This window comes from Sorex araneus, chromosome 3 (genome assembly GCF_027595985.1).
Source record: "Sorex araneus isolate mSorAra2 chromosome 3, mSorAra2.pri, whole genome shotgun sequence".
Classification (NCBI taxonomy): Eukaryota; Metazoa; Chordata; class Mammalia; order Eulipotyphla; family Soricidae; genus Sorex; species Sorex araneus.
In genome coordinates this window covers 122796751-122820741 of record NC_073304.1, presented here as the reverse complement: position 1 = coordinate 122820741, position 23991 = coordinate 122796751, and the positions used below count along the sequence as shown (strand labels likewise).

At 47.5% G+C, this 23991-nt stretch overlaps 1 protein-coding gene across 1 annotated transcript in view; it reads right to left on the bottom strand.

The window, feature by feature from the left end:
* Nucleotides 1–23991, bottom strand: part of TMC2 (transmembrane channel like 2) — an 86773-nt gene that overhangs the window by 25688 nt on the left and 37094 nt on the right. Inside the window, exons 11-16 of the mRNA XM_055132138.1 lie at nucleotides 19282–19470; nucleotides 14489–14668; nucleotides 11476–11625; nucleotides 8311–8439; nucleotides 3774–3841; nucleotides 2218–2457 (exon numbers count right to left, since the gene is read on the bottom strand). Coding sequence (XP_054988113.1) covers nucleotides 2218–2457; nucleotides 3774–3841; nucleotides 8311–8439; nucleotides 11476–11625; nucleotides 14489–14668; nucleotides 19282–19470 — 956 coding nt within the window. The remainder of the gene's footprint in view (nucleotides 1–2217; nucleotides 2458–3773; nucleotides 3842–8310; nucleotides 8440–11475; nucleotides 11626–14488; nucleotides 14669–19281; nucleotides 19471–23991) is intronic.

The following is a 23991-nucleotide window of genomic DNA, read 5'->3' as shown; positions in this document are numbered from 1 at the left end:
AGTCATTTTTAGGTTCATAAATTTTTGTCAAAAAATACACATGAAATACCCTGACTTGTTCTGCTATTGTTGGTGGGGTGAGTGCTTTAGGCAGTCTGGGCGAGTCTATATGAGGACCAGATAATAGGGGAGTGAAGGTGTTTGCCCCATACTTCTTCCCCCATTTAGATCCCTGTGAATACATATGGTCCCCCCTCACCCCAGGACAGAAGCTCCATAAAGATATGAATTTTTGCTCTTTTTCTCCCCCTTCTATCCAGAAGACAACTGCTCACCAATCAAACTAGACCCATCAACTGTTCCTCAATGGTGTGTGTGTGGGGTACACCCCAATGATGTTGGGGACTAGGACCATATCTGTTGATGCTGGGGGATACTCCTGGCTCTGTCCTCTGGAGTGACCCCTGGTGATGCTAGGGATTGAACTAGGGGCCTGTTGCATGCAAGGCAAGTACATATCACTTTTTCCTTTATTTGGGGGCCACACCCAGCAGTGCTCAGGGCCTACTCCTGGCTCTGTGTTCAGGGCTCACTCCTGGTGGTGCTTGGGGGACCACATGGAGCGTCGGATATCCAGTGTGAGTCAACCATGTGCTATCTATCCAGCCCCACACCAAGCATTTCTAAATGAGAAGGTGGCATAGACAAGGGGGACATGTCTTCCATCAGCTTGAACCACAGAAAACCTTTTTACTCAGTAGATGGAGAGCTTTGCTTGTACATTTGAAATGATCCCCATGGACACAGTGATTTTGAACCTCCCTATTTCTGCAGTGACTTATCTCTTTAGACAACGTCTGCTGGACTCTGTAGAGTTTGTACACTGAGCTCTCACTGCAGGTAAATTCTTTGTGCAAGAGTCCCAAAGATGCACCACTTCTAGTGGCACACGTGTGATGGTGGGAGTGGGGGAGGGGGAGGAGGGGCACCAGGTGACCTAGTTTAATCCTTCTAGGGGCAGACCCAGCTCTTGGCACACCTGAGGGCCCTCAGTCGAAGGAGGACGGGAGGGACCTGATGATGTAGGCCACGGGCAGCGGGCTGGGGAGGAGCACCAGCAGTCATGCTAATCTCAGCTGCAGGAGATGGAGCCAGTCAAAGAGATCACGGAAATAGCTAAGAGGTAAAGACAGCAAATACTTAATGGGCGGGGGGTGGGGGGGACACACAGGTCAGGAAACTTCCTCTCTGTCCTCTCACTATACCAGGATGGAAGGCGGAAGAACAACAGTTCTCTCACAGGCCAGAAAACAAAGCAAAGTCAAAGGGCTAAAGAGCAACGGGGCATTGGACCTTGAAGGCAGCCGTGGTACCCCGGCAATGAACCAGGGAATAGCAAACCTCGGACCCAGAGTAAACAGTAGGTGACAGGAGAAGTGGCATTGTTCCCCGGAGAGGGCGGTGGTGTGTGGGTGGGGTGGAGGGGGGGGAGTCAGGACATGTAATGATGTCAGACATGGGAAGCACAGAGAGGCTTAGACATTGGAGTACCCGGAACTACCTTTTGAACCTGTAAACTGAAGGAAATTTCCTATCATAAACATCTGGGGGGTTTGGGCGAATTTTATACAGTTTTCCCTGAGGACCCTCTTGGGAGCTATTGAGTTGGGCTCTAACACTTGTAAACGTGTGGTCATTCCATCCTTAGATCAGCCCTGCCACGGGGACCAGGCACCCATCAGAGTCGCACTGGGGGCAGGAGAGATAGTACAGCGGGTAGGGCACTTACCTTGCACGCTGCAGACCCAGGTTCAATCCCTGGCACCAAATATGGCTCCCTGAGCCCTGCCAGGAGTGACCCCTGAGTGCAGAGCCAGGAGTAAGCCCTGGGCATGGCCAGTTGTGCCACCCCACCCAAACCAAACACGGGAAAGAAGAAGAAGGAGGAGGAGGAGGAGAAGGAAGAGGAGGAGGAGGAGGAAGAGAAGGAGGAGGAAGAGGAGGAGGAGGAGGAGGAGGAGTTGTACTGGGCAATATGGTAGCCATTTCACTACACAGCTATTCAACATAATGAGTTCATCTTAACAGCCCCATGGGGGCTGCAATGAAACGGAATGAATTAATGGGAATAGCCACAAGGTTATTAGAAGTAATTAAGAATAAAATGGAGAGGCCGTTTCTCCGCCCTTGTTCCAGACCCAGCACAGGCACGGGGAGTCGCGCTGGTGGCGGGACTTCCCTCCTGCCCTGGGGATGCCCGGCCGCCCTGGGGCGCACCTGAAGGGCCCGCAGTCGAAGGAGGGCGGGAGGGACATGATGGTGTAGGCCACGGGCAGCAGGCTGAGGAAGAGCACCAGCAGCAGGAGGCCCATGTAGAAGTTGTTGGACCGCGAGGCTTTGAACACGCGCTCGTGGGGCACGTTGCTGCTCATCACCGCCCAGCACTGGAAGTACATGGAGGTCAGCAGGCGCAGCACGTTGACCGCCACCAGGCCCGGCGCGTAGAAGGAGCCCATCCTGGAAAGCAGAAACCGCGTGCCTGCCCGGCCCGGCCACGGGGCTGGCCTGGGAAGGAGGTCAGGGCAATGGGAGGTGGGGTCGGGGGCGCGAAGTCCAGCTGCTTCCATTGTGGGTGCCCAGGGGAGCGGCTGCTTGCTTGACCCGGATGCTCGGGGCCAGGCCCACACCAGCCATTCCTCGGGGGATGCTTGAAGCAGTACCAGGCCCAGAAGTTTGTTCTTTTACTACCCTCCCGCCTCCAGACACTAGCCTGTCCTCCGCTATTTCTCTATAATGCGCCCCCCACGCCCCCCTCCACGCCAGCAACAGTACTGCAGCTCAGAAAAAGATCAAAAGACATTCAATTAAGAGGCCTGGAGCTTAGTTGCAGAGCCTTTGCCATTGAGTCACTCCCTGAAGCTTTACAGCCTAAACTCTCCTCTCAGAGCATGAAACCCTTGACTAACTTACTTTCCCCCTTTTCTCCCCCTTTTCTTCCTTTCCCTTCCCTTCCCTTCCCTTTTCTTTCTTTCTTTCTTTCTTTCTTTCTTTCTTTCTTTCTTTCTTTCTTTCTTTCTTTCTTTCTTTCTTTCTTTCTTTCTTTCTTTCTTTCTTTCTTTCTTTCTAATTTATTTATTTTTGTTATTTATTTTGGGCTGGAGCGATAGCACAGTGGTTGGGCGTTCGCCTTTCACACGGCCGACCCGAGTTCGATTCCTCCACCCCTCTCGGAGAGCCCGGCAAGCTACTGAGAGTATGGAGCCTGCACGGCAGAGCCTGGCAAGCTCCCTGTGGCATATTGGATATGCCAAAAACAGTAACAATAAGTCTCTCAATGAGAGATGTTACTGGTGTCCGCGCGAACAAATTTGTTTTGGGGGTCCCACCTCGCGATGCTCAGGGGTTAGTCCTGGCTTTGTACTCGGAAATCACTCCTGGTGATGCTGGGGACCAGATGGGATGCTGGATCAAATGCTGCATGCAAGACAAGTACCCTACCTGCTGGTGTATTCCTCTAGCCCTGTCACTTCCCTGTGTCTTCTCTCTTCCTTTTCCTCCTTCTCTCTTCCCTCCCACCTTATTTGGCAATGCAGGGACTCATTGTCCCTTCTCCTGCTGTCCCGTCTGTCTTTTTCTCCTTCCTTCTCTGTGTCCATGATGGTACACGAGTGGATTAGACACTTCCTTCCAGTGAAAGCAGGGAGTATAGAGAGTACTGATGATTTTCTCAGTCTCTTGCCAGATAGTTAAAGTGCAAATCCTGGGATTCTATTTTTCTTTTTAACACTTCCTCCCCTCTTTCCCCCAGTGCAACCCCCTAATGGATAACTCACCAGATCATTCCTTGGTTGAAGATCAACCCGAGCACATTTCCACTAATATCAAACTCAGCATATGAGGGCTGGTAAGAGAGGAAGGAGGAAGAGGAGATAGAGGGAGAGGGAGAAGGAGAGGGAGAAGGGGAGGGAGAGGAAGAAATGGAGAAGGGGAAAGGGACAGAGAGAGATGGAGAGGGAGAGAGAGAGAGTGTTAGTTGCATGCCTACTAACCAACTGGCCACACAAGGGTCACTCCATCCGAGGGATCCTGCTTCAGTGAATATGGTGGAGCCTTATATTCAGGGTTCTTTTTCTGTAGCACACTTTAAAGTTATATTTTCATTTTCATACAAGCAGTGCTTAGGGGTACTCCTAGCTTCATGTCTGGGGGTTGCTCGTAGCAGTGCTTGGGGGACATGCAGTGTTGAGGGAGTAAGACCCGAATTCCCATGTGCAAGGCATAGGCTCTAGTCCTTTGAGTTATTTCCCCAGCTTCATGTTTTCAATTCTTAAAAAAAACCTTTTGAGATAAGTAGTCAAGTAGGGCATTTCTCTAAGCAATGAATTTCTGGAAATTGTGAGATTCGAGAAATGTTTAGAGAGACAAGATATGATCTGAAGAGGAGTTAACTATGCACAGACCTGAGGCTCAAGACACAAGCTAGAAGGCTCAAGATCAAAACTCAAGTTCACGATGCCAGCCTTGAACCCAAAAGCTAGGTCCCTCGGGAGACAGCTCAGCAGGAACAAAGGGCCTGATAGCACTCAGAGAATGAAGACAATGCCAGAATTCAAAGTTCTTTTCAACAATACAAAATATACTATTTTGGTTCTGCTTTGGACCAGGGATTGGGGTTTGGGATAGAAGCATCCAAAATATGGTGGTGGGAAGGTGTAATGGTGGTTGGATTGGTGTTTGACTATTAAATGACTATTTCATTAGAAATATTATGAACTACTTTATGAAATAAAAAAATTATTAAAAAAAAAAGTTCTTTTCCTCGAAAACTTTCTAGCAACGAATGTTTTCTGCACAGAAACAAACCCTAAGCTAAGGCACCTTGTAAAGTACCAGTGTCATCAGCCCCTGCTCTCCCCCCCCCCACAGTGCTCAGTACTTCTGGCTCTGTGCTCAGAGGTCACTCTTGGCAGTGCTCTGGGGACTATATGTGGTGCTCGAGATCAAACCTGGGTCAGCTATATGCAAGGCAAGGTTTGGTTTGTCCTCCACTGTATGACTGAAATGCAAGTACAAAAGTTTATAAGTCTGTAACTGTACCTCACGGTGATTCACTAATAAAAAAATAAAAAAATTGGGGCTGGAGCTATAGCACAGTGGGTAGGGCATTTGCCTTGCACACGGCTGACCCGGATTCAATTCCCAGCATCCTATATGGTCCCCTGAGCACCGCCAGGGGTGATTCCTGAGTGCAGAGCCAGGAGTAACCCCTGTGCATTGCCAGGTGTGACCCAAAAAGCAAAAAAAAATAAAAAAAATAAAAAAAATAAAAAGATTTGGTCTGTCCTGACTTGCTCGGGCTTTTATCTCAGAGATAACATAATGGTCACTCTGGCCATGCCTACATCCCTCCCATGGGTGTGTAATTTCTTCCTCTGACTCTACAGCTCTCCATCCTGGAACTGCCTGTGCCTTTCTTGTGGGTTTCTCCCACTTTAAGGGTTCACTTCTCTCTGGAGAAACCTACACTCTTTCTTAAGTTCATTTTCCCCTAATAAAACCTTCAAATCTGTCTTCTCTTGAAAATATTTCTCTTGGCGGGGCTGGAGCGATAGCACAACAGGTAGGGCAGTTGTCTTGCACGCGGCCAACTCAGGTTCGATCCCCAGCATCCCATATGGTCCCCAGAGCACCGCCAGGAGTAATTCCTGAGTGCATGAGCCAGGAGTAACCCCTGTGCATTGACGGGTGTGACCCAAAAAGCAAAAAAAAAATATTCTCTTGGCAAAAGACAAAACCTGTTGGAGGTCGATGCTAAGAGCTGCAGAATAATATTTTGGGCACAAGTGTGCAGGGTGCCTAGCCACAGACCTGCCAATCCTGTTCTTTAAAAACATCCGCTACCCAGGGTAGGAGGAAGCAGAACACTGTTTACTACATTCAGAAACCATGCTGCATAATCAATACCACCTGCAAGAAAAAAACCCTCTGCCCTAAGGCCAGCCAACGCCACCAGCCCTCATCCCAGCTTAGACAGCTCTCTGTAGTCTTGCCCGCTTCCCTCTCACAGGGAACTCGATGCATCTGTTTGTTTCTTAGATGCCCCTCTGCAGCCTTAATTCTTTTATCCTGAAAGCACCAGCCAAAGCCACTCCCGTCGAGACCGATTTCTCCTAAGACAAGAGCATACCCTCACCTCTGCCTGAGAACCACAGCTCCCCGAACGTCTGGGTGGCAGGGACCAGCTCTTGTGCTGTGTAGATCAGGTGGGTCTCAGGTGCAGCTGGACGGCTGCCACAGCAAGGCTGGCGGGATGCCAGAGCCCACACCACACAGGAGCTCCTGCAGATTTGGTCTGTCCTGACTCCCCCCCGGGCTCTCATCTCAGAGACAACATAACGGACAGTAGGCAGGATCCAGACCATTCTAGTGACATTACCTGTTCTCTCTCTGTATCTGCTTTCTTCATTTTCCTTATGCATTTTAATGGCCACTGTTTTGAGACTCACATAGCTGAAATGTTTTCCCAAAAATGGTGAGTTTTTACCTCTTGAGCCTGCAACTGACAATATGTAGCCCCCTGACCCCAAAGAAACATTTCCTGGGGTTTGGGTTATACCTGACTGTGCTCAGGGTTTACTTCTGGCTCTGTGCTCAGAGGTCACACTTGGCAGAGCTCTGGGGACCAAATGTGGTGCTGGAGATCAAACCTGGGTCAGCTGTTTGCAAGGCAAAAGCCTTAAACCCTGTCCCAGCACTCTGGCCCCCAAAAGGATATTTTATCAGTGCTCTATTCATGAATGCTCCTTGAAAATATAACCAAGGAATCTATCTAGTAAAGAAATGCAAATCATGAAATGAGCAACCAAATGCCAAGAAAGCTTTAAAAACACATAAAATCAATCACATTTTCAAGTCTACTTTATCACCCTTTTCTTCTTATCCTCTATCCTGAGAGCAGTTGGTAGAAAAGAAAGAAATCTGCCAGACTATAGGATTTCAGAATGGTGGGGTATGTGTCAAGTGCTTGAAGGAACCCAAAGTTTATGAGCACTGGGGAGTGAGGATTTTCACAAAGCTTCAACTAGCTTCCAAAAACACAGATAAGAAGACCCAAATGATGAAGGATGAGAAGTTAGGAAAGAAAGGAAGGCCAATGAAGACCGAATGAAGAAGGAAAAGTGCATAAATCACATACACAAGAGTCGTGTGTGTGTGTGTGTGTGTGTGTGTGTGTGTGTGTGTGTGCAGGCAACCAGGAATTGAGCCAAGGGGTTCACACATGTGCTCAAGAGAAACCAAGCAAGGAAGCAAACAAGCAAGAAAGAAAGAAAGAAAGAAAGAAGAAAGAAAGAAAGAAAGAAAGAAAAAGAAAGAAAGAAAGAGAGAAAGAAAGAAAGAAAGAAAGAAAGAAAGAAAGAAAGAAAGAAAGAAAGAAAGAAAGAAAGAAAGAAAGAAAGAAAGAAAAAGAAGCACCTTTTTTGAGCACAAGTTTCTTTCCCTCTGTTCTCTGGTAAGATGATATATTTGCCTTGTTGCTAAGAAGGGACTGAGAAGTCTTGTGAAAAACCGGCCGGTGACTAAAAGAGAAATTACCAAAAAAAAAACCCTATTCTGGAGCTTTTCATCCCCAGGGACAGGCCGGGGCAAGGATGATCCACATCAATGAGATGTGTAGGCGGTTAAGGGGGGATGTCCCCACCTCACACGTGAACATACCAGTGACTATTGGGTGGGAGGGGGAGGTGTGGAGGGAATACACAGAGCTTATGAGGTGAGACGCTCTGTCCGCTCCTGGTGGCAAACTCACGCAGGTAGGAAGAGCACTTCCCAGGCCAGGTAGGGGAGAGGCGTTTGCCAGGTGGAGAGGCTGAGTCGAAAGAGGTTTCTCAAAGCACAGTCCATAAACAGGACTGATGGTGGTGTTCCTGGCGTGTTCCAGAACTTTCTGAGACACTAATAACCATACCTGCCCTCCCAGACCTCAAGATTTCATTAGAGTCCCAAATAAAGAACTCCCATTTTCCACTGTCCACGTTCACAATTTGCCCCCTACTGCATGCACAGTGCGGACTAGGGGGGCCTTTGGCACCCCAGATGGGAGCTGATGTGATTGCCTTCCTCTCCCTGCTCATCACTGAGGTTGGGCGGCCTCCTTGCCAAGGCCATTTCCCAGAGAAAAAGGTCTTCCTGTTACACACGGGAAAAGAAGGTAAGTTCCTCTAAGAAGGTAAGGTAAAAACAAGAAACCTTAGAGACAGACCTGTAGGTTAAGTACTATTCCACAGAGCCCAAACGGGCACTAGCAGCTAAAGAAACACACAAGAACGCATCGATGAGAATGGCTCAGAGTCCCGAGCATCTGTGACCTACAAAGCCAGCCTCTAGGTCCCAGCACCAGCAGTAGTTCATGAACCGCACGAAGCACGCACGCAGGAAATCCCCCAGCAGAATGGTGATGTAGGTGACCAGCATGTCCGACACCGTCAGCCGCATGAATTCCTGCAGGAAGGAACGCGGGGAAAAGGGTTGGTCAGGGCTTGACCTTCCCCACTTTCCCTGACTGCCTTCAACCACATCAACCGCACAGACTTCCCCGCCTGAATTCTCCCCTGGCACTCTGGTGAAAGTGCTCAATGTAGGACACAACCCTTCAGGTGACTGATTGCAGAGCTTAGCAATAGTTTCTGAACCTGTTGCGGCTGATAATGATGCTAGCCTTGTGGGATTATTGGGAAGCTTCATGATTATGTATGCAAATCTCCTGGCACATTGACCCTGCCCAAAGCTTGGTAGTTATCACAACTGTTGCTCTGAACTAGAATCTGAAGGCTACTTGTTTGCCCACCGACTCTGAAGTGCCAACTGTACCCACTAAGGTAGAATCGGACCACTGTCTGGGGGTGGCACCTGGCTTTCCAAGTACTGCCAGCTACTTGGAATTTTTTCTTGGCATATAGATAACATAATGCCGGGCTTTCCCAGAAGTACACAGCAACAGAGTCCAAAGCAAAGCTTTCTTTGTGCTATAGAGTATTCATAATTTTTGTTTTTTTTAAATGGAAATGATCTACTGGACATCATCACACCGTGTATTTTGACATCTGTTAAGTGCACTGGCATGCCTAGGGGACCCAAGGTCTCACTTTATTCAGTTTTACGATTGATCTTAGCCTTAAGGCCAAGAAACAATGATTGGTTGATTTATCTTTATAGCCTCCAAGGTGGGCTGAAGTGATAGCAGAGCAGCAAGGCGTTTGCCTTGCACGTGGCTGACCCAGGTTCAATTCCTCCACCTCGGAGAGCCCGGCAAGCTACCAAGAGTATCTTGCCTGTACAGCAGAGCCTAGCAAGCTCCCCATGGCGCATTCGATATGCCAAAAACAGTAACAACAAGTCTCACAGTGGAGATGTTACTGGTGCCCGCTTGAGCAAATCAAGGAGCAACGGGATGACAGTGACAGTGACAACCTCCAGGGTGATTGATAAATGTTTGCTCTGTGAATGGCTGATGAATTTTTAGGATTCTCCTCAATAAGAATCCAGGTTAGGGGGCTGGAGCGATAGCACAGCGGGTAGGGTGTTAGCCTTGCATGCGGCCAACCCAGGTTTGAACCCCAGTATCCCATATGGTTCCCTGAGCACCGCCAGGAGTAATACCTGAGCATAGAACTAGGAGTAACCCCTGTGCATCGCTGGGTGTGACCCAAAAAGCAAAAAAAAAGAGAATCCAGGTTAATAAGCCTAAGTAACAGACAAACCCATGTGTTTCCATCTCCACTCTGGGAAAGGTGATACTCTGGCACCTGGGATGCAGGTGGGGAGATACAGATGGACAGGACCCAATGCCTCAAACCCATTATTACCAACAAGTGGTAGGAAAGGCGTAGGGCAAGAGGGACGCTCCAAAAACATGAGACAGGAAATGAGACATGCTATGGCAGAATGTTTGCAAGGACTACATAGGGGATATGCTCTCCTCTGCAGAGGGTGGGTTTGTTGACTTGAAGACGCTGTTATATGCAGAGTTTATAAATGCAGTGAGGAAGCCCAGTTACTTTGTCCATGAGAGAGTGGAAGATTTGAAGAGTATGGAGATGTCTGGACTGGCAGAGATGAAAAATGGTGAATTTGAGTCTTCATGAAGGAAGGGAGGCAAAGGCCCCTGGATCCAGGGGGTGGACCTGTGGGTAGTGTTTGGTAGTGTGGGATGTAGCCTATCTTCCATGGTGCCCCTCAGCCACAGTTAAAAGCACACCATGTGATGCTCTAGGTGGGGAGTTTCTTTAGGGAGGGCCAGGAAGAAGTTACTCACTGCATGTCAGTGGAGAGGCAGAGGGAGGAGGCCTATGCAAAGGGATGGGCTGGAAGGGGAGAAGGCAGGGAGTCCTCTGTTGTCTGGGAATAGCTCCAATGTTGCAGAGGAAGGCAACAGACCCTCCCAGATTCTGACATACACACTGTGAAAGCCACAGAAGTGGTGGTGGACGCGGACATGGTAGGATACAGGGAAATGGTAGTTCTTTTGTTTGTTTGTTTTTGTTGTTTTGCTTTTGAGCCATACCTGGCGATGCTCAGGGGTTAGTCCTGGCTTTACACTCAGAAATTACTCCTGACAGAGCTTGAGGGACCATATGAGATTGCAGGGATTGAATCCAAGAGATGGCAGTTCTTAATTTGGGGGGATTCTAATGAAAACCATCCACTCTCTTTACAAAGAAGAGCATAGATGCATATACGAGCAAAAAAAAAATTGTACCTCAACTTTAGTCATTATTTTCAGGGAAAGAACTACAGGCTTTGTTGAAATCTGCTCTAAAACTTGAAACAAATCCAGGAGGTATTGACTGTACAGAACATACATAGAAATAAATCCAGAGGATTGGTGTACAGAACATATAGAGAAATATGTAGGCCACTGAAAAACTAGCAGTGAGAAACTGGAACTTCTAAAAGAAATACGGACTTGAGATTTGGCGGCTTATAAATGAAAATGTGGTCCTGGAGGGACAGTGCAGGGCCTTGTAAGTGTACAGCCCTGAGTTCAAATCCTTGGTGTCCCACATGCAGGACAGCTCTACTCTTTAAACCTGACACCTCTGTTTTCTGCCATCCCTGGTACCAGTCACTTCCAGGTGCATTCCAGCCAGTTGTGTCTAAGCACAAAAAAAGGGTATGACCTACAATTAGTACCATAATAAAATGATGTCTAAATCCCAGGGCATCAGTAAGCACCATACTCATAACTCATGTGCTCCCACCGAGAGTGAAACCCCCAGTGAGCATGTGTGAAGAACCACCTCTACAGGGAAAAATCTCTGTGAGTGCTGCCCCCTGAGGTGCTTCCTCCATTCCCGTGCCCCTGGACATCGCAACTCAAAGTGTGTGGGCACCATGGCTAGGCATGTGTGCTACCCTCGGTCATCAACAACAACGAAAGGGGGGAAATAAAGAAAAGGCAATGGGACCACCAAGGAAGAAATAACAAAAAAAAGTGAGAGTAGCGGTCAAGCTCTCCAGGACAGCATGGCTACTCACAATGCCCACAGCTGTCTCCCAGCAGGAGCCCCGGGGCACATCCGCAGGGTGCAGGGGTGGCCGGGGGATGCTCTCATTCCAACCCGAGGAGTTGTAGTAGTTAAACAGAGTCCAGTGGGTGATGTTCCTTATCGTCTCTTCTTGAGAAAGCTAGAATGGGGGTGGAGATGCGGGCTGAAAGGAGCCAGAGACGTCCTGACTGTTGTCGCAGGGTCACTGAAGTGAACATGTGCCATCACACCCCACCACGTGGCCTCTGCCCTCCCTTCAATACAGTCTGTCCAGAAATGCCTTTCCCAGCTTTCCAGTCTTCACAGAAGAGGGAGGGAGCTACTGGCTGAAGTCCTTGAGTCTTTTAATTTTTTTTTAAAATTTTGCTTTTTGGGTCATACCCAGCGGTGCTCAGGGGTTACTCCTGGCTCTGCACTCAGGAGTTACTCCTGGCAGTTCTTGGGGGACCATATGGGATGCTGGGAATCGAACCTGGGTTGGCCACGTGCAAGGCAAACTGTGCTATCCACTGTGCTATCACTCTATTCCTGAGTCTTTTAATTTTTGAATGAAGTTTTATTCATAAATCATACAACCATTCTTCCATCCACCCAGCTAATCAGTCATTCTGCTTTATTTGGGGTATGGTCACGGGGGCCAGTTCCCCGTGATACTAGAGCAATCTGGCTCAGCTTGGTGATGTGGGACTGTTCTGTCCAACAGTGCTGGGGTCACTGGGGCCATAAATAGAAGTATTCTGGGACACTTTGAGGTGGGGAGGGGGAAGCAATGCCAGGGATGGAACTGCAAGGCAAGGCATGCACCCCTAGCCACTGAGCCATCTGCCTCACCCTCGTCATTCTTCTCCAGGGAATAATTTATTCAGGGCTTATAAGGCAGTGGTGAGAGCAGAGTGTACGGGCGAGCCAGAGCTTTTCCAGGAAGCTCAGTCTAGTAAATGACAAAAATGACCAGATGGAAAATGACAAAACAGTGTGAAGAGAGGTATGGGAGCCAGGAAGCATCCAAATCAGCGAATGGCAATCACAGAAGACTTCCTGGAGGCAGTAATAACACAGGAACCAAAACCTCAGAGAGAATTAGTCAACTAGTCTCATGAGGGGCAAGAATTTCACTGGATGGAGGGAATTCCATTGGATGTGAGGCTGGGGAGGCTGGGGAGGCGGGAGCAGAGTTCTGGGTAGGAGGGGAGTCAGAGATGCTCGGGGCGGGTAGTAAGGGCCAGGGACAGTCTCTTCCTTGCTAAACCTTCTAACAGCTCCTGAGGTTCACAGGAGCAAGTGGTTCACGCATGCGCGGAGGAGCCGGGAGGCGTGGCATCCCGCCCCTGCCATCGCGCTTTGCCCCCTCCGCAGTTCAGCCATCCTGCGTCCCGTCTGCACCCGCTGCTCTGCTGCCCCACGGCTCCCCGGGGTTCCGCAGCTCCCCCGTGTCCCTTCACGCCGCCCTGGGCTTGCCCCCCGAAAGCCGACCTCACAGCTGCTGCCACGCTTGGCCCCCCCGCCCCCGTCACTGTGTGCCACCCGGGATCTGAACTGCCCCCCCCGCCCCCGTCACTGTGTGCCACCCGGGATCTGACACTGCCCCCCCCGCCCCCGTCACTGTGTGCCACCCGGGATCTGACACTGCCCCCCCCCGCCCCCGTCACTGTGTGCCACCCGGGATCTGACACTGCCCCCCCCGCCCCCGTCACTGTGTGCCACCCGGGATCTGACACTGCCCCCCCCGCCCCCGTCACTGTGTGCCACCCGGGATCTGACACTGCAGCGGGGGGTGCGGCCTCTCGCCGTGGCCCATCATCTCTCGGGACACTTGCCCGGCTGGTCAATGTTTAGGGCAGCCATGGGCAACATAGGAAAAGGCACAGGTGGACATTTCAAAGGCACCAAATGATGGCATCAAATGTGGAAAATGACCAAAGGAAAAAACAGTCAAGAATTCCAGCGAAGGGGGCTGGAGCGATAGCACAGCGGGTAGGGCATTGCCTTGTACGCGACCGACCGGGGTTCGATTCCCAGCATCCCATATGGTCCCCTGAGCACTACCAGGAGTAATTCCTGAGTCTAGAGCCAGGAGTAACCCTTGTGCGTCGCCGGGTGTGACCCAAAAAACAAAACAAAAAAAAAATTAAGAATTCCAACGAAGGGTCCAGAGAGAGAGTACAGGGCTTAGGGTGCTTGCCTTGCATGCAGCCGAGCTTGGTTCAATAGCTGGCACCACATACAGTCGTCAGGCATGGACCAATAATCCCCAAATAAGCAAAAAAAAAATTACAGAATGACACAACTATTACTATCATGGCCAAGAATATTTTTTAGGGGCCGGAGCGATAGCACAGCAGGTAGGGCGTTTGCCTTGCACGCGGCCGATCCGGGTTCGATCCCCGGCATCCCATATGGTCCCCTGAGGAGTAATTCCTGAGTGCAGAGCCAGGAGTAACCCCTGTGCATCACCAGGTGTGACCCAAAAAGGAAAAAAAAAAAAGGGAGGGGGACAACAAAAAAGAATTTTTTTTTTAAAAAAACCTATTTCTCATTTATTTATTTATCAATTATTTTTGGGTTGGGACCAAACTCAGGTGCCAGGGGGGTACTGTTGGTTCTGTGCTCAGGGGAACACACACGTATTCTGCAGCAGCAAAATAATAACAGTGGCTGTTTCTGGCTCAGAGGATTCTGAGGCTCCCTCTTTCTATTTCACTTTTTAGAGCTTTCTAAGATGCACTCAGTGCCTGTGACTATGGTGAGGATGTTATAAATGTTCTAAAAAAAAGTAACTACAGGACCAGAGAGATAGTAGAGCAGATCGAGGGGTGCGTAGCCCAAGGCCAACCCAGGTTTAATCCCTGGCTCCACAAATGGTCCTCTTAGCCCTTCTAGTAGTGATCCCTGAGCTCAGAGCCAGGCCCTGAGCACGACTGACCACGGCCCAAGAAACAACGGGAAAAAAATATAGTAAGGAATGGCAGTCACCAGGAGCTGGGCAGAACATGTGGCATTACCTTGAGGTGAACATCATCCATGAGGGCCAAGAGAAAGGTGTAGAGGTTTCCCAGGAAGAGAGCAAAGATTCGACCCAGCTGCCACTTCAGTCCGACTCGTGGGTGGTAATTCTCCAGGATAGCGATGGTTTCAAAGAGAGGGGGACAAAACATCCCGAGCAAGGACATCACAATTTCTACCTGAGACAGTGAGACAGCCAGGTCACTAGGTCATTGAAATTACTAGGTCATTGAAATCCCCATCTGTGCACCCCCAAGGCTACTCCTTTCCACCTCCCTGTTGCCACCCTCTCTGCCTCAGGAATGTCTGCGGTCCCCACAATTTGGGATGTGACCCTGGCTAAGGCAGCCAACATCCTCTGAACAGCTCATATATATCCCATGCTCTGTCCCACACGTGATTGGCTGCTAACATCACCGTGGCTGTTGGCATTGATAAAACAAGCAAACTTTCTTTGAGAAGTCAGTGAGTTAAGCCCTGGGGCACCTCTTTATGTTCTGTAAGAGTTGGGAGCTGGGTGAGGGTCACCAGGGTAACCCTCATCTCCCAAGCATGGAGGACAGGAACTGATAATAGAGGGTTGCAGCCAGTAGTGTGCATTGGAATCAGCTCGATGCTGGAACCTCCAGCCCTACTTTTGTTGCCTTTGTAACTTAGGAAAAGTTACATCACTTCTCTGAGATTCTTGTCTCTTTTTTTTAATTTTGATTGTTTTTTGTGGGTTTTTTTTTTTGGCTCTTTTTTTTCTTTTTGGGTCACACCCGATGATGCACAGGGCTTACTCCTGGCTCTGCACTCAGGAATTACTCCTGGCGGTGCTCAGGGGACCATATGGGATGCTGGGAATCGAACCCGGATCGGCCGCGTGCAAGGCAAACGCCCTACCCTCTGTGCTATCGATCCAGCCCCCCAAAACTACACTTTTATTTTCCTTTTTGGGTCACACCCGGCGATGCACAGGGGTTCCTCCTGGCTCTGCACTCAGGAATTACTCCTGGCGGTGCTCAGGGGACCATATGGGATGCTGGGAATTGAACTCAGGTCGGCCACGTGCAAGGCAAATGCCCTACCCGCTGTGCTATCGCTCCAGCCCCGAGATTCTTGTTTCTTCATGCACAGAATGGTAATGACAGTCCTTAGTGTTAAGAGAGAAGAGATAATGCACATAAATTTACTAGCCTGAAGTCTGGTATGTTGTAAACACTCAATTCTGGCTCCAAGTTTTGGAAGAATTCAGACTTTCAGCAGATCATCTTGCACCTAAAACTGTTCACCATGTGAAGAAAACATGGTGGGTGGCCAACACTTCCGGGCTGGTCCTGACTTCCCTGCTCTGTCTTACACCAACTGGTCGGTTTGATTCCTCCTTGCCATCTACCTCCATACGTGCTCATGTGATTATTCTCCCCTAAAGCACCATTGTCACAGCGTATCCAGCACTGCTCGTTGAGTGTTTGTCCAGTGCTCCGCCTCATTCCTGCACAAGATGCTGGTATTTTCAAAGCACATGGACAACCCGCACCCTCTCTCTGCAATACATCCCTAACACCAAACAGATTTGTTTGGCTATTCCTGCCTGTTGTTGTGTGGGCTCTGATTTATTCTTGTCAAGCTCGTGCTCTCTGCTTAAAAGCAGAATTTATCTTGGGCATCTTTTGTATTCCTCTCTTGTACCTTATCATCCTTATGTTTTAGATGAGTTAATTGTAAGAAGCATGATAAGTGTCCCTGGAAGAATAACATAGTGTCTGAGGGCACCTGCCTTGCAGACACACAGCCACGGGTTCACATCTCCAATGTTCCATGTGCACTGAGCACAATCTGGTGCTGTCTGAACCCAGAGTTCTGTCATCTCCCAATCCTGGTGCTGCAAGTGGTGTGTTCACCCTCCTTCCCTGCCCTCTCTCCTGCATTTCTTGCTTAGCAGCAACAACAAAAACAAATCAGTAACAATAATGAAGGGAAAAGAAGGAATTAAAATTTATCTGGGGTGGGGGATAGAGAGAGAGCACAGGGGTAAGGTACTTGCCTTGAACATGACTGACTCTAGTTCTATCTTTGGTACTGTATATGGTCCTCTGAGCACAGCCAGGAGTGATTCCTGAGCACAGAGCAGGAGAAAACCCTGAGCATTGCCTGGCACTAATCCCTCCCAATACTTTGTTTTTGCGCAGGGGGGGCACACCCTGTGATGCTGGGGGTTACACCTGGCTCTGAACTCAGGAATCACTCCTGGTGATGCTCAGGGAATCATATGGGACGCCCAGGGACCAAACCCGGGTCGGCTGCATGCAAGGCAAGCGCCTTACCTGCTGTACTATCACTCCACCCCCCACCCAATTCTTTTTATTTATTTATTTATTTTGCTTTTTGGGTCACACCCGGCAATGCACAGAAGTTATTCCTGGCTCTGAACTCAGGTATCACCCCTGGCGGTGCTCAGGGGACCACATGGGATGCTGGGAATTAAACCCGGGTCGGCCGCGTGCAAGGCAAACGCCCTACCCGCTGTGCGATTGCTCCAGCCCCCCCACCCAATTCTTTTTAAATCAATCTAATAATGGTTGCTTTTAAAACTAACTTATATTTAAATCTATTTTTATTTGTGTTTTATATTTAGGCTATCACTTTCTTTCTTTCTTTTTTTTTTGGAAGTAAACAGATTTTATTTAGAGGTTTTAGAGATTTTTGAGGGAAGGAGGAAGGGATAAGTGGGAGAGAGAATAGTAAGAATAACACGCTCAAGAGAGAATGCGGGCTTCTCCAAGGGTGGAGAGAGCTCTACACACATCCTAGCACTGGACACGAAAGCATGGAAGGACACATCTCAAGAGGGGAGATGCGGGTGACACGTGCTCGGGCACCGCATGTACTCGGCCACGTGGGCACAAGCAGCACATGGGCTCAGGCAGCATATGTGCCAAGGCTGTCACTTTCATACCTCTATTTTTGCATGTTTTGCTGGGGGGAAATGGTTTCTTTTTCTTTTCTTTATTTTTTGGTCCCAGGGACTGAAACTTTGGTCTCATACATTTGAGATATATGCTTTATCATTGAAGCATATACCGGTCCATGGTTCTTTCTTGTTATTTAACTTCCCTTAAGCTTTTGTGGTCATCCCCCAGGGTTATCTAGGTGGTTCTCTTTCTGATCTCACTTGAATTTCCTATATCTATGGTCAAATGATAGGTGATTAGTTTACCCACATACCTAAAGTCTGATTGGCTCTCAACTAGAATAAGGGATATCTAGGTCATAGGGTCTCATTATATAGCAAGCTAATCCAAGATTGCTCATGTGATGAAGGTTCTCAGGACAGAAAACTCCAATCTATAAGCACCTTCCCAATCTGCTTTCATCACAGTTGCTACGATCCCATTGACTAAAGAAAGTCATGTGACCTGGCCCAGATAGAATCAAAGGATGAGCTACAGATTCCACCTTTTCCTGGGATGAACGAGAAAATTACGTTGCAAATAACTGTGTAGAGAAGAATAGGAAAATTGAGATTGGAGAGATAGTAAAGTGGTAAAGTCTTACTCGTGGCTCACCTGCATTTGATCCCTAGTGCCCCATATGGTCCCCTCAGCCTAATCAGGAAGGATCCTGAGCACAGACCCAGGAGTCAGCTCTGAGCACTTCGGGGTAGTGCACCCACACACACACACAAAAAGGAAAACATTTTTCCATTTTATTGCCAAATACCATAGGTATAAAATTCCAAAAAGAGATGTCTGGATTTAATATAATCACAATAAAACCTGAGTTTATTGTGACTTCTTTCAATGACTGAAATCACTCTGCAAGATATCAGTATGTTGTAAGGCAAGAATAGATAAATAGATCATGGGATAGAAAAAGGAGTTCAGAATCACATCTCTGCACTAACAGATACTTGATTTATGAAGTATGGCACCGTGGAGCTGTAAGGGGGAAAAAAATCACCTTTCGAATAATTGGTGTCCAGATAACTGACTATCCAGTTGACTGACATGTTAATTAAATCTAGCTTTAGCTGTGAAAGCCTGCCCAAAGGCCTAATAATAGGTGAATACTTGTTCAAGATGTTCATGCCACTTAACTGGAAAGGAATGTAATTTCACTTTAAAAAACAAGTCTCATAGACTAATACCCAAGGACAATAGAACAGGGGCCAGGAGGAATGGTCCATGGTTGGAAGCTTGCCACAAGTGGTGGTGCGGGAAGACAGCTAGGATAGAGAAGGGGCCGCTGTGACACAGATAGTTGGATATGATCACTCTGGACAAGAACTGAGTGCTAAGAGGAGGTAAAAGGATATACATTATAAACTTTCAGTACCTATATTATAAACCATAATTCCCAAAAGAAGAGAGACAGAGACCGAGAGAGAGAGAGAGAGAGAGAGAGAGAGAGAGAGAGAGAGAGAGAGAGAGAGAGAGAGAGAGAGAGGAGAGACAGAGAGGGAGAGAGAGGGGGAGAGAGGGAGAGAAAGAGAGAGAGGCAGGGAGAGAGAGAGGGAGAGAGAGAGAGAGAAGGAAACTGTCTGCCATAGAGGCAGGCTGGGGGGAGGAGAGCAGGGGGAAACTGGCTATATTGGTGGTGGGAAATGTACATTGGTGAAGGGATGGGTGAGGGATGGGTGATGGAACATTGTGTAACTGAAACCCGATCATGAACAACTTTGTAACTGTGTGTTTCATGGTGATTCGATTTTAAAAAAGTCTCAGAATTCAGACTTTCAATAATTCCAAGGAATGATGTGATTTCAGAATCTGCCGGACTCATGCACTTGAGTAGAGACACCCCTTACCTCATTCCTTTCATACCAGCTGACATTCTGCATTTTGGAGAACTCCTGGGATCGCTTCACCACGAAGTAAATGAGGTACCCACTTCCGCACAAACAGCAGATGATGAGGAAGTTGGCCAGGACACGGAGGAACCGTGTCAGGTGGACATTTTCTTCTTTGTTGCTCTCCTGCTCATCCACTATTGATTCCTGCAAGTGTGGATATAAGCCGTGAGCACCAGCGGGTTGCATCCTGCACGAGGAACCGCTTTTGTTCAATTCCTGAAATGACCACTTCCTGTATTTCCAGAAACAGCATACCGAGAAGGTGATGAAAAGCACCCTTCACCCTAAGAACTTTTCCTTTCCTTAGGAATGTGCATGTTATTATTGTTATTTTGGTACATGTGATTAAAAAAAAAAGCTTAGGTTGATTGAATACTGGTGTCAGTTGTGTGCTAAACACTTGCCTCCAATGATCTCGTTAAATCCTAACAACAAACCAAAACCGTGACTACTGTTAATACCCAAACCCCAGAGTGATCAGTAGATGTCTGACTGGAATGGATTTAAATCTATAAATCAAGTAGATTTAAATGATATTTAAATGGAGTTTTCTTTTTTTTTTCTTCTTGGTCACACGCAGCAGTACTCAAGGCTTACTCCTGGCTCTGTGCTCAGGAATCACTCCTGGAGGTGCTCAGGGGACCATCTGGGGTGCCAGGAATTGAACCTGGGTCATGGTTTCTACTCTCTGGTCCCCTAAATTGAATCTGAATGATGTTGACTCTTGTAATCCAAGCACTGGCAAAGTTTTACTATAAACAGTTAGAGAGCAAATAGTTTTTACTTTGGAGACCATATGGTCTCTCTCACAGCTACTCAACCATGCCAGTGTAGCACGAAGACAACCACAGACAGTGCGTAAAAATAAATGGACATGACTTGGCCTCAGTAAAATCTTATTTAAAAAACAGGCAGCAGATTGGATCCCGACCCGGGGCCACGGTTTGCTGACTCCTGTCCTAATTCATGAGCATGGTGTTTAGGGTTTCTTTATTTCTTTAAACACAGTTTTAAAACATTTGGTATAGAAACATTATACCCTTTTTGAGGGGAGTAGTTTTAAATTTAATCCTAGGAATTTTATGCCATTTATATCATTTTACTATAAATGGAATTACAAAATATTTTCTCTTTTTTTCTTGCTGCTATTATATAAAAATACCATGGACTTAAGTTATTAGCTTTGTGTTCTACATGAGAGTATGGCAGGGCCAGAATGGAAAATGCCAAAGTATCTGGGAGGAAACTATTCTATTTAATGAGCAGTTACTGTGTTCAGTTCGGGTTGGATTAACTCATTGGGCAGTTAATGTATGCAGTTAATTATCTCACTTATTCACAAAAGAAATGTCTTACAGTAAGGCTAGAGTGATAGTACAGCAGGTAGGGTATTTGCCTTGTATGCAGCGGTTCAATCCCTGGTATCCCTTACGGTCTCCCAAGCAATGCCAGGAATAATTTCTGAGTGCAGAACCAGGGGTAATCCCTGAGCATCACTGGGTGTGATCACCCAAAAATCCAAAAAGAAAAAAAAAAAAGAAAAAAGAAATAAGAAATGATCACAGGGGCTGGAGAGAAAGCACAGGGATTAAGGAACTTTTACTGCTGACTCTAAAAGTGACCCCAAATACTCCCCTTTCCTTCCACTCCCCAACCCACCCACAAGAAACAAAAACAAAAACCACACACACAATATGTCTGTTGCACTGTCGTTCCATTGTTCATGGATTTACTCAAGCGGGCACTAGTAACGTCTCCATTGTGAGACTTCTTGTTACTGTTTTTGGCATATCGAATATGCCACTGGTAGCTTGCCAGGCTCTGCTGTGCAGGCGGGATACTCTCGGTATCTTGCCAGACTCTCTGAGAGGGATGGAGGAATCAAACCCGGGGCAGCCATGTGCAAGGCAAACGCCCTATCTGCTGTGCTATTGCTCTAGTCCAATATAGCATATAAAATAAAAAATAAGTCATAGAGTGAGCTAACTAACGAGTGGAAGCAGAGGAGTGTGACATCCAAGCGAACACATCTGTTTTTTCCTCCCTGGCGCTGAAAGCCATCCTGAGTTCCCCATGGGCAGTGTTTCTGCAGTCTGCCCGGTCCAACTTTATCTTTTCCCCAGTACCTGGCAAGATAGTTACACAAATCTGAGCTTGGCTGTCGGATCTTCTTCCTTCTACTCTCCCCCAGCCCTTCCTGCAGAGGACCAGGGCTGCTGCCTGCTGACAGATGCCGATGGATGGCAGGCAGGTAGACCCACCAGGCCTCGACAGCTCGTGATGTAAGCCCGAGTCCGGTTGACTTGGCAGTGGGTGGAGCCGTGTTCAATTCAGTTCTCTCCCCCTTTTTTCTCATAGCAAGAGGGAGTACCCCAAGGCAGACCTGGAGGGAGGGGAGACTATTAGGCTTTAACTCTTCCTCCAGGCCTAGCCGGGAGCAATAAAGAAACTTTAACACAGGGAAGGCCGGGCTGGTAAGGTCTGCAGGAACCTCTGAGTGTAGGCACAGACACTCAGGCTCTGTCAGCACCACAAAGGCAGCAGTCAAGCTATGTCTGCATTCCACGTGATCTGTTCAGCTTGGGAATTATTCCCTATCACCCAGATTGCAGGGAGCAGTGGTCTTCAGACTGGTGGGAGGTAGGGAGTTCTTCATAGGAAAATAAAACAGTTCCACCTTTTACTCGGGACCCAGGTCTTTGCCTTCACTGCAGAAAAGAAATGAAGGAAAAGGTATATTGCAAAAACAGACGAAAGTTTTACTGAAGGCTTACTACAAGCTCTAAGGAAGACAGCTGCTCTGAGGGGAACAGGATTTAGGTATTTTAAAGGGCTTCATTAACACGGAGATCAATATTCAGGAGAAAGTAAGGCTTTTCCAAGGAAAGCAGATTTCTTAGTTTTAGGCTACTCCTCTTTTACACCAGGTATGTGATGGTATCAGATACATGGGGGGGGTGAGTTATTATCATTTCATTACAATTAAATTGCAATGATTGAAAGGGTCAGATTTGGGCATATTCTTTGCTGCCTTTAGCATCCTCCAGCTCCAAACAGTTCATCCACGTGACTTCTGTAGTTCCTATGGATTAGGGGTGGAATAAGAAGTGGTCAGAGAATGTTTTCAGAGAATCCAGTGGGAGATTTTTAACCTTGCTAGCCTGTGTCATTTATGAAGCTCTTTGAGAATCTGGGAGAGAGAAAGATACGAATAGCAGAGGCAATACCCTTGCAAAACATGGCATATGTTGCAAGGTTATGTACATTAGCTGTTCTGTGAGTTAATCCAACTTAAACTGGATACAGTAAATGCTCATTAAACAGAATAGTTTTCTCCAAGATACTTTGGAATCTTCCCTCCTGGCTCTACCGTTTTCTGGTGTAGGATGCAAGACTAACAATTTTTTTTTTTCCTCTTTAGGTCACACCTGGTGATGCATAGGGGTTACTTCTGGCTCTGCACTCAGGAATTAGCCCTGGTGGTGCTCAGGGGACCATATGGGATGCTGGGAATTGAACCCAGATTGGCTGCGTGCAAGGAAATGCCCTACCCGCTGTGCTATAGCTCCAGCCCCGCAAGACTAATAATTTAAAAATCTGATCATTTTCTACAGTAGCAGTAAAAATAAATTACTTTAGAATTCCATTTATAGTAAAATGATATAAATTGCATAGAATTCTAGGATTAGACTTAAAACCTCACAAAGGGGAGTTTCAAAACTGTTGGGGCTGGACTGAGCCTTCAGGATGAGCCCATGTAGACTGTACCGTACAACGGGCAGGAACAGAGGGACCCATGAAAATGGGCAAAATTCCTTGTGTGTCCTGACTGGTTTGGATGCAGCTGAACATTTTCCCCCTTCAAACTACCTTCAGTAAATAACTTCATAAATTCCAGTATCTTGAAAGGGGCAGTTTTCATTTTTTCACAGAAGCCTGGCTGGTGTTTGGCCTGCAGATCTCAGGTGCTAGCCCGGCCTGATCTTTGACATGTAAATTCTGGGTTGGAGCCCAGCCTAATGTTTGGGACATAGATTCCAGGCTCTAGCCCAGACTAATCTTTGGGATGAAAACCCAGGTTTTTGTAGCCCAAGAAAGGTTTCGGTTTTGGTTTTGTATCTTTTTCCGAGGCCCAAATCTACTGGCCTGCAGATGCAAGGAAACAATACATATTTTGCTGCCTCAGTGTTCTTTCTGTAACTTTTTTTTGATGATGTCACTAATTGCGCCCTTTAGAGGTACCATGATCAAGAAAAGGAGACCTTAGGATGCTCTGCCTTTTGTCACAGGATCTGAGCGAGTCCAGTGACAAAGAAATATAATAATTTCTCTCGCGTTCCTGTCTCAGCGCCTCTGACTGAACGAATGTTTATGCAACACCAAACTGTGCTTAAAAAAATAAAGAAATCCTAAACATCATGCTCATGAATTAGGACAGGAGTCAGCAAACCGTGGCTCCGGGTCGGGATCCAATCTGCTGCCTGTTTTTTAAATAAGATTTTACTGAGGCCAAGTCATGTCCATTTATTTTTATACACTGTCTGTGGTTGTCTTCGTGCTACACTGGCATGGTTGAGTAGCTGTGAGAGAGACCATATGGTCTCCAAAGTAAAAACTATTTGCTCTCTAACTGTTCATAGTAAAACTTTGCCAGTGCTTGGATTA